Source organism: Aureococcus anophagefferens, assembly GCF_000186865.1.
Source record: "Aureococcus anophagefferens unplaced genomic scaffold AURANscaffold_18, whole genome shotgun sequence".
Taxonomy (NCBI): Eukaryota; class Pelagophyceae; order Pelagomonadales; family Pelagomonadaceae; genus Aureococcus; species Aureococcus anophagefferens.
Genome location: NW_008705578.1, coordinates 586864 through 597346, shown reverse-complemented (window position 1 = coordinate 597346; position 10483 = coordinate 586864). Strand labels below are relative to the sequence as shown.

General features: G+C 70.1%; 2 protein-coding genes across 2 annotated transcripts; both read right to left on the bottom strand.

Moving 5' to 3' along the window:
• Nucleotides 1-407: 407 nt before the first annotated feature.
• On the bottom strand, nucleotides 408-980 carry AURANDRAFT_4792 (hypothetical protein; the record flags this gene model as incomplete). Its single annotated transcript, XM_009040968.1, has 1 exon — nucleotides 408-980. A coding segment is annotated over one exon (573 nt), but the record flags the coding sequence as incomplete, so codon positions are not given.
• Nucleotides 981-7377: 6397 nt separating this feature from the next.
• Nucleotides 7378-10413, bottom strand: AURANDRAFT_30019 (hypothetical protein; the record flags this gene model as incomplete). Its single annotated transcript, XM_009041006.1, has 3 exons — nucleotides 7378-7719; nucleotides 7873-8901; nucleotides 8938-10413. 3 exons carry the CDS (start codon nucleotides 10411-10413, stop codon nucleotides 7378-7380), a joined length of 2847 nt encoding a protein of 948 aa, XP_009039254.1.
• Between the last annotated feature and the right edge of the window lie 70 nt (nucleotides 10414-10483).

Sequence of the window (10483 nt, the reverse complement as noted above, 5' to 3'; positions counted from 1 at the left end):
GGCTCGTCCTTGGGCGCCTCCTTGGACGGCTTCAGCGTCACGTGGCCCGCGGAGCCGCCGGACCGCGGCACGATCGTCGCGGAGAGGTGCACGGACCGCTCGGCGACCTCGTCGATCAGCGCCGCGACCGCGTGGCCCGCCTCGTGGGCGGCGACGCGGCGCTGCACCGTCGGCGCGATGGCGAGGAACGTGTCCATGTCCATGGACTCGCCGTCGTGCTCGAGGACGTCGAGCGCGGCCTCGAGGTCCTCGCGCTCGACGGAGGCCGCGGACCGGCGCGCGGCCCGGAGCGACGCGTCGTTCATGAGCGCGGCCAGGTCCGCGCCGGAGCAGCCCGACGTCGCCGCGGCCATGCGCGGCAGGACCTCGTCCGCGCAGCCCGGCGCGAGCTTCGGGCCCCGGACGCCCCGGAGGATGGCCAGCCGCGCGTCCTCGTCGGGCAGGACGACGCGCACGTGGCGGTCGAAGCGGCCGGACCGGATCGCCGCGTCGTCGAGGGCGTCGATGCGGTTCGTCGCCGCGAGCACGACGACGGACTCGTCGCCCGTCGCGAAGCCGTCGAGCTCGCAGAGGAGCTGGTTCAGCGCCTGCTCGCGCTCCTCGTTGCCGCCGGCGCCCGGCGCGCCGGAGCTCCTCCGCTTCGCGAGGGCGTCGATCTCGTCGATGAAGACGACGGAGGGCGCGTGGGCCCGCGCCTCGGCGAAGAGCTCGCGGACGCGCTTCGCGCCGAGGCCGCTGTAGACCTCGACGAAGGAGCTGCCACTGGCGGAGAAGAACGTCGCGTTCGACTCGCGCGCGAGGGCCTTGGCGAGGAGCGTCTTGCCGCAGCCCGGCGGCCCGTGGAGGAGCACGCCCTTGGGCGGCGCCGCGCCGACGGCGGCGAAGCGCTCGCGGTCGCGCACGAAGTCCGCGACGTCGCGCAGCGCGGTCACGGCCTCCTTCTGGCCGCCGATGTCGTCGAAGCGCACGTCGCTCGACGACGTCGGGTCGACGCGGAAGCTCGACGACGACGTCGGCTTCGTCGACGCGGGGGCGGCGCCGTCCTTGCGCACGCGCAGCGTCTGCCAGGTCGCCTGCACGATGCCGAGGCCGATGGCGACGGTCTGGCGGTTCACGTGCTTCGTCCACGACGGCGCGCCCGACGATTGCTTCCTTGGTTTCTTCAGGGAGAGCGAGCGCCCGTGCGCGAGCGCTACCGCTGCGAAACACAGGATGCGACGCATGCTATTAGAAATCCAGTGGCGCGGCTACGGGCTACGTTTTCCAAACCTTCGGTGTCGTGGCAGCGCTTGCAACGCAGCAACAATTCGAACAGCAACGTCATCAAGTTGCTCCTTCAAGTTGCACTTCGTAAATCCGCCGTCCAGGCCCGCCGCCATCGAGTCCACCGTCTGGCTTAAGAGAGCATGTACAACCCGACGGCGCCGCCCATGGACACGAAGACGCCCGGCATGAACGCGATCGATGCGCACGCCAACGCCCCCTTGCCGGGAGCCCAAGTCATCCAGGGACAGGCCTACGTGCAGCAGCCCCAGGCCTATATGCAACAGCCCCCGGTCGTCCAGCAGTACGGCGGCGCGCCCATCCAGGGCGCTCCGGTCCCGGGCGCCGTCATCCAGGGCGCCGTCGTGCCGCCGCAGGCCCAGGTCCAGTACGTGCAGCAGCCCCAGATGGTCGCCCAGCCGCAAATGGTCCAGCCGCAGATGGTCCAGCCGCAGATGGTGCAGCCCACCATGGTCGTCCAGCAGCCGGTCCACCAGTGCTTCTTCGCCCTGGACCGGCATCCCGTCCGCATGGAGTGCCCGTTCTGCCGCGCGCAGATCACGACCGTGATGCACGAGGAAGCGGGGCCGTCGCTCGCGCAGTGGGCCGCGTGCTGCGGATTGTGCTGCATCGGCCTCTGGCCGTGCGCGTGCGTCCCCTTCTGCGTCAGCGAGCTCAGGGACGTGACGCACACGTGCCCCCAGTGTCAGCAGCGCGTCGGCAGGGTCAGCCAGATGAGCGGCAGCTACGACGCGCGCCGCGGGCAGCGCTAGTCCGCGGCTCGGACGATCGGGGGCCTTGTAAAATAAAAACCGGATTAAAGAGCGCCGCGCCCGAACCTAGGCGACGCACGTGTTGAACTGGCGCGCGCCGGCGGGCGCGTCGTCGAAGGTGCCCGTGAGCTGGGCCGCGGCGCCCGACGGGCTCGCGACGTAGAGGAAGTAGGCCGCGCCCTTCTTCCAGACCGTGTGGGGCGCGTCGAGGTCGACGGCGGCGAGGAAGGCCGCGTCGAGGGTCCGCGCCTCGGCGCCGCCGGCCGACAGGAGCCGCCGGCCAAAGTGCGTGTCCATGAGGCGGTCGAAGCCCGTGACGTCGTCGCAGGCCTCGCACTTGTCGACGAGGTCCAAATGCGTCTTGACCGCGTAGGTCTCGTAGGCCTCGACGGAGAGCGCGCGCTCGTCGGCGCTCAGGGCGTGCTCGACGGACTGCGCGCTGTTCGACGGCTCGACGTAGTGGAGCTCCACGGGCGACAGGTCCGACGTCCAGCTCAGCACGCGCGCGTCGACGCCGAAGGCCGACGACCCCGCGAGCGCGCCGCGGTCGTCGAAGCTCGCCGCCGGGTAGTTCGCCGACGTGGCGTCGCGGCTCAGCGGCGTCGCCTCGAGCACGCGCTCGGCCCACGCGGAGTCGCGCGCGGCGTCCGTCGAGCTGTAGGAGATCTTCACGGCCGTGAGCGACGGCTTGCCGCGCGCGTCGAGCGTCTCGACGTGCGTCGACGGCGGCAGGGCCGCGGCGACGCGGCGCCACGACGGCTGCGCGCGGCCGACGGCCTTGGACGTGGCCGCGTCCATCGCGGGGCCCATGAGCTCGAGGACGACCAGCGTGTCGGGCACGTGGACGACGAGCGAGTGGAACGGGGCGCCCTCGGCGCCCTTGGGCGCGTCCCGCGACGACCCCTCCCAGGCCAGGACCGCGAAGTCGTAGCCTGACGCCGTCAGCGCCCGGGCGTAGTAGCTCAGGTCCTCGGTGTAGAGGCCGACGACGTTCTCCGCGAGGGGCGGCAGCGCGTGCGTCGCGTAGCCCGACCCGCTCGGCGCGTCGGCGCGGGCGAGCGCGTCCGCGCCCGCGCGCGCGCGCGCGTCGAGCCGCCGCTGCGGCTCGAGCTTGCCGGCGAGCGGCTGGGCGGCCGCGCCGCTCGTCTCCGTCGCGCCCTTCGGTTGGAGCGCGAGGGGCTCCGACGGCGGGGCCTCGGCGGCGGATGTCTCCGTGGAGGGCTTCTTCGCCAGCGACTCGCCCTTGGGCTGCTCCAGCGACGATGCGAGCGGTTGGGCGGCGGTCTCCGTGTTCTCCGTCGTGCCCTTGGGCTGCAAAGCGAGGGGCTCCGACGGCGGGGCCTCGGCGGCGGAGGATTTCTCCGCGGAGGGCTTCTTCGCCAGCGACTCGGCGCCCTTGGGCTGCTCCAGCGACGATGACAGGGGCTGCGCGCTCGCCTCCGTATTCTCCGTCGTGCCCTTGGGCTGTAACGCCAGCGGCTCCGACGGCGGGGCCGCGTCGGCGGCGGGCTTCTTCGCCAAAGCCTCGGCGCCCTCGGGCTGCTCCAGCGACGATGACAGGGGCTGCGCGCTCGCCTCCGTATTCTCCGTCGTGCCCTTGGGCTGCAGCGCCAGGGGCTCCGACGGCGGCGCGGCCTGCTGCTTCTTGCCCGCGGACATGTCCTTGGTCTCCGGGGGCGCGGCCGCGGACTCCGGGAGCGCGGCCTGCTCCTGCGTCGCCTGGCCGTCGAAGCCCCAGCGCGAGATGGCGTTGGAGAACTTGGATTCGAGCTGGGCCATGGAGAGGGCGCCGCTCGAGCGCTTCCAGGCGCGGACCGCGTGCAACTGGAACGGCGCGTTGACGCCGTGGACGCCTGTCGTCGAGTCGTTGCCGACGAAGACCTTGCCGTAGGTCGCGCAGCCGCCGTCCACGGAATAGTTGCCGATCATCCAGGGGCTCGTCGGCAGCAGGTCGAGCCAGAAGGCGGCGACGCGCTCGGGGTCGCTCGCGGCCCACGTGTGCTTGCCCGTCTGGCTCGCGTCGCCGCCGCTGTGCGCGACGAGGTCGCTCCCCGCCGGGTGGTCCGCCGACGCGACGCCGTTCGACGCCGCGTTGAGGTCCAGCTCCTTCGTCGAGAAGCCCGGCCCGCGGTCCCCGGCCTTGGCCGCGTCCTTGGCCGCGCCCCGCGACAGCTCCTGCGCCGCGAGGTTCAGGCGCAGCGCCGCGGCGGCGGGCTCGTTCGCGCCGGGGTCGAGGCGCACGCCCGCGAGGGCGAAGACGGCCAGCGTCAGCGTGAAGCCGCCGACGACCGTGCGCACGGTGCGGGCCTCGTCGCGCACCATGCTGGCTGGCTGCCCTCACTGAATACGGCCCGTATCTTGGCACCGTCGGCCCGACTCCTTTTTGCGGACGCCCCGCGGGGGTATCGACGCGATGGCTGCCCCGACGGCTTTGGGGCTGCCTCGGAGTCGCAAAGCCGCGCCGCTCCTCGCGGGCGCGGCCCTCTTCTTGCTCGCGGCGGCGCCGACGCTGCGGCGGCGGGGCCTGGCGTCGCTCCGGTCCCTCGACGCGTCGCGCGTCACCGTCGAGGTCGTGTGCGTGAGCACGTGATCCGTCTGCCGGTCGCACTCCATCATCTTCAACGAGGAGGTGATGAGCGCGGCCGGCCTGCGCGGGATCATCGACCTGAGCCTGCACCCCATGTTCGTCGGCACGGGCTTCTACAGCGTCGAGGGATCGCTCGAGCCCAACTGCACGGCGACGAGCACGCTCTCGGGCTCGCCGGAGCAGGACTGCGAGATCGCCCAGTACTATCTCTGCGCCGAGTACGGCATCGATCTGCCGGCGTACGACTACCGATGGTGGGACTTCGTCGCCTGCATGTACCGCAACCAGACGACGCTCTCGGCGTCGGACGCGTCCCTGCCGCCGTTCCAGCACGTCGTCACGTCCTGCGCCGAGACCGCGGGCTTCGAGCCGTCCAAGGGCAAGATGTTGCACGAGTGCTACGAGCGCGACGGCGGCGCGCTGCTGCAGAAGGACCACGACAAGGTCACGCAGTACTACGAGGACGCGGTCTGGATCACGGTCGACGGCGTCTACGTCTCCGACAGCGACGCCTGGCTCACGGCCATCTGCGACGCCTACGACGGCGCGCCGCCCGCGGGCTGCGCGACGACGCCGGCCGCGAGGTAGAGGCGACGGGGGGAAGCCGGCCCATGACGGCGCCGCGCGTCCAGACGCGCGGCGCCCGACCGCCCCACGGCTCCCCCGGTAACAGCCCCTTACGGCGCCCCGGCGTGGAGCGCCGCCTCGCCCTCGAAGACGGGCGCGCCGCGGTACGTCGTCGCCTCGGGGTCCGCCATGCACATCTTCGCGCGCCGCGGCCACACGTCCGCGCAGCCCGTCGTCTGGACCGCCCTGCGGACGAAGTCCTCCTGCTCGCGCGCGTAGGGCCGGCACTCGACGCGCAGCTTGCGCGCGTCGCGCGAGTCGCACTCGGGCGTCCCGAAGGGCCCGCAGGGCTCCCGCGCGGCGGCCATGCCCGAGAAGAGCAGCTTGTCCGCGGCGTCGCGCGGCAGCACGCGCGCGAGGTCGCTGCCGCCGCCGCAGGACCGCGGCGCGTCGCCGACCATGCTCGTCGGGTAGGGCTGGCGGACGACGACGTCGGGCCGGGCCCAGGCGACGACGGCGTAGCGCCGGCCGCGCCGCGCCTCGAGGCGCCGGAGCTCGTCGCCGAGGATCGAGAGCAGCGCGTGCTGGCCGAGCGCGCGCTCGAGGTGCGAGTCGTTCGCGAGGTGGCCCGCGAACCTGCCCCGGCAGCCCACGGCTTGCAGCAGGCACGCGTCGTCGCAGGGCAGGCGGTCGACCAATTTCGCGCCGACGAACTTCTCGTACTTGGCCAGCGCGCCCCAGATCCTCGACGCGTTCGCCGGGCGATAGAGCTCGCGGTCGCCGCCGGCGGCGCGCTCGCCGACGAGGCTCGTCGCCGCGTCTTTCAATTTGAGATAGGCGTAGAGGTCGGCGTCGAGCGGTCGCAGCAGGTTGACGACCGTCGAGCCGAAGCAGCACAAGAAGGTGCGCGCCGCGCCGCCGAGGAGCACGATGGCGCCGTCGTCCGGTTGTGCGGCTGTCGCTGCTGCCTCGTCCGGTTGTGCGGCTGCTGTCGCGAGCGTTGCGACCAGCGCCAACGCCAGCGCCGTCGCAACGGCTCGCATCTATAGCGGGCAGCTCATGTGCCAGCGCTCACGAGATTGGGCAGCTCCATGCTCTTTGCTGTTTGCGTCTACTAATGTAGCCTAGGCTAGGCTAGGGAATCCGACCGGGGTCGCAATGGCTGCGCCGAACTTTCTCTCTCTAGCGCATTAGGCGATACACCCCGCCTACGCGCCTGCCTTGGGCGGACGCAGGCACTGGAACTTTTGACCGACGAGGCACGCACGCATTGAGTTCCGCTGCAGCGATGGAGCGCCTCCCGGATGAGCTCTCGGCGCGCGTCCTCTGCATGGTCGGAATCGAGCGCGAGCGTCGCGTCGCCTCGATGGCGTGCCGCGCCTTCACTTCTTTCGCCTCGCGTGGCCTGCTTGACTGCCGGCTCGTGCGGATTCGCGTGCGGACGGGCAACCTCGTCGACCGTATCAGATTAGAGTTCGACGACGGCGCGGTGCAAGACTTCGCCGGCGGGATTGGTGGTATTGAGCGGGAACCGTTCGATATCGCGCCCGGCGATGCGCTCGTGGGCATCCAGTGCCGCGCGGGCGACAACCTCGACGCGATTCAATTCCGCACGCGCCGCGGCCACCTCTCGCGGTTCTACGGCAACATACACGGCGGTAGATCCGTGCCGAATCTATATCGCCCCCACGGCATCCGCGGCCTCTACGTCAAAGCTCGCGCCTACGGGGATGATTACAACTGTTATTACAGCCAGACCATCCTCACACGCATCCTCAACGCATTCGAACGGCCAACGTCGTCATTGAAAATCTTCAGTCCTCGTTCGTTCTCAGGCTATCATGTCACTGGACTAGCTGGTCCCCTTCGTCGCAATTGGGAGCGCTTTCCACCTCTCGCCGCCGAATTCACAGAACGGGAACCCGAAGGAAGCCGCCGAACTCACAGAATGGGAACTCGAGGGAATCCGCGACGCTCCGTGGACGACGATTCCGACGACGAATCCGCCGTCCAATCCGACTGGTCCTCGGAGTCTGACTACTAGTCCGCAAGCCTACATACATGATGCCTAGTCCTAAGGTTAGGTCGCCCGGGCGACGGGGGTGTGGGGAGGTGTCGCGGCGTCGAAAGAGGGGGCGGGGGGGCCTCGCGTGCCTGGGCCGCGTCCGGCGGCGCGCCGGGGGCCGCCTAGACGTTGGGCGGGTTGAACGACATGGCGAACTTGTAGAGCTCGCAGCCGAGGAGGCAGGAGAGGGCGCCGCAGACGGCGATGCCCCAGCCGTAGGCCTGGATGCCGTCGTGGCCCGCGCGGGGCAGCGGGTGGAGGTCGAGGACGCCGCTGCTCAGGCCCGGGAGGAAGAGGCCGCAGTAGAGGCAGATCTGGCCGAGGAAGACGGCCTTGTTCATCGTCGGGTTCGAGAACATGTTGTTCCAGATGGGCTTCGTGAAGGACCGCGCGGAGTACGCGCGCAAATTCTCGGCCCAGACCAAGGCGATGAACGCGACGGTCCGCGCCTTGCGGATCGCGAACTTCGTGCACTCCTTGAGGTTGTCGTCGTCGGGGTCGTCGTACCACTTCTGGGACCCGAAGGCGCCGTCGCGGCCCCAGACGTCGCAGTGGTTGCGGTCGCCGTCCGTGATCTGGTCCTGGATGTACGTGCCCGCGTAGGCGCGGAGCGCGACGAGGTACGTCGCGGTGATGCCCGCGGTCATGATGAGGCCGTTGGCGACGATGCACCGCCACATCCAGGGCATGACGACGGGCTGCGTCTTCGGCCGCGGCGTCTTGTTCATGATGCCCGGCTCGCCCGGCTCGACGCCGAGCGCGATCGCCGGCGGCAGGTCCGTCACGAGCACGAGGAAGAGGATCTGGAGCGGCACGCGCATGATCGGCAGGCCCGACACGACGCAGAGGAAGATCTGGACGACCTCGGCGAAGTGGACGGACATGATGAAGGACACGAACTTCTGGATGCCCGAGTAGATGCCGCGGCCCTTCTCGACGGCCTTGACGATGGAGCAGAAGTTGTCGTCCGTGAGGATCATGTCCGACGCGCCCTTGGCGACCTCCGTGCCCTCGAGGCCCATGGACACGCCGATGTCCGCCTCCTTGAGCGCGGGCGCGTCGTTGACGCCGTCGCCCGTCATCGCCGACACGAGGCCCTGGCGCTGGAGCGACTTGACGATCTCGAGCTTGTCCTCGGGCTTGGCGCGCGCGAAGACGTTGACGCGCGCCGTGAGCGCGTCCATGTCCGGGTTCGACAGGTAGTCGTCGCCGGGCCGGAGGTCGTTGCAGTCGACCGCGCCCGTCTTGTCGAGCGAGCCGTCCTCGGGCAGGATGGCGATGTTCTTCGCGATGGCCGCCGCCGTCTTGAGGTAGTCGCCCGTGATCATGACCGTGCGGATGGACGCGTTCGCCGCGACCTCGATCGCGGCCTTGACGCCCGCGCGCTCCGGGTCGATGGACGCGACGAGCCCGACGAAGGTGATGTTCTTGACGATGGCGGCGAACTTGTCCTCGATCTCCGCGTCCTGGTCGTAGGGCAGCGACTCCAAAGGCTTGAGCGCGATCGCGAGCACGCGGAGCGCCATCGACGAGAGCTCGTCGACCTTGGCGAGGAGCGCGTCCTTGTCCTCCTCCGTGACGGGCGTCACGGAGCCGTCGGGCCGCAGGATCTTGTCGCAGCCCTTGAGGATGTAGTTCGGCGCGCCCTTGATGTGCGCGACGTAGTTCGCGTCGAGGCCGACGGCCTTCTCGACGCCCGCGAGCTCGCCGCACTCGTTCTTCGTGACCTTGATCATCATCTTGCGGCTCGACGAGAAGGGGATCTCCGTGACGAGGGGGAACTTGGGCTCGAGGTCCTTGGCCCAGAGGCCGCACTTGGCCGCGCAGACGACGATGGGCGCCTCGGACGAGTTGCCCTTGGGCGTCCACTTCTCCTCGCCGCCCTCGCTCTCCTTCGTCAACGTCGTCGACGAGCAGCAGAGCGCGGACGTCAGGAGCAGCTTGACCTTGGGGTCGTCCTTGCGGTCGTCGGCGCCGTCGAACGACATGTCGGCCGCGACGGCCGCGCCGGCCGCGCCGACGGAGCCCACGGTCGGGTCGAAGCCCTTGCCCGTGACGTCGTAGTCCGTCGACGCGACGAACATCTTCACGCAGCGCATCTTGCCCTCGGTCAGCGTGCCCGTCTTGTCCGTGCAGATGACGGACGCGGAGCCGAGCGTCTCGACGGCCGCGATCTTCCGCATGAGCACGTTCTCCTTGACCATCTCGGAGCAGCCCGTCGACAGGGAGATGGTCACCGTCAGCGGCAGGCCCTCGGGGATCGCCGCCACGGTCAGCGTCACGGAAATCAGGATCATGTAGAGCCAGCCCGGCGACGCGCCCGTCGGGTCCTTCACGCCGAGCGCGAGGCCCATGACGAAGACGAGGAGGCAGCAGCCGATGGCCAGCACGCCGATCTGCACGGAGAGCTTGCCCAGGCTCACCTGGAGCGGCGTCTGGTTCGCCGACGTGTCCGGCAGGCAGCCCTCCTGCTTCGCGCCGTCGCCCGCGAGCAGCGCCGCGATCTGGCCGACGCGCGTGCGCATGCCCGTGCGCACGACCATGGCCTTGCAGTTGCCCGCCTTGACCGTGCACGACGAGAAGATCATCGTGTCCGCCGTGAGCTTCTCCGCGGCGCCCGGCGCCTTCTTCTTCACCTTGTCGGTCTTCGACACGTCCTCGGACTCGCCCGTGAGCAGCATCTCGTTGACCTTGAGGTCCGCGGCGCTGAGCACGCGGCAGTCCGCGGGGACGACGTCGCCCGTGCCGAGGACGACGATGTCGCCGATGACGATGTGGCTCGAGTCGACCTCGACCTCCGCGCCGCCGCGGACGACCGTCGAGATGGGCGACGACAGCGCGCTCAGCGCGTCGAGGGCGCCGTTCGCCGACGCCTCCGTGGAAGCGGCGATGACGGCGTTGAGCATGACGATGATGAAGATGGCGATGGAGTCGACGTACGCGAGCGGGTTGCCGCGGCGGTCCTTGTTCGTCGCGTTGATGGCCGCGGAGACGACGCAGGCCCCGAGGAGGAGCGCGATGATGAACTGCGTGAGCTGGATGAGGAAGAGCATGAGGAAGGTCACCTTCGGCGGCGACTCGAGCACGTTCAGACCGTCCTCCGCGAGCTTGTCGGCCGCCGCGGTCGCGCTGAGGCCCGCCTTGAGGTCGCTCTTCATGTCGGCGGCGAGCAGGGGCAGCGGCACCTCGTGGACCTGGAGGTCGCTCATCTCCATGGTCTTGAAGGTC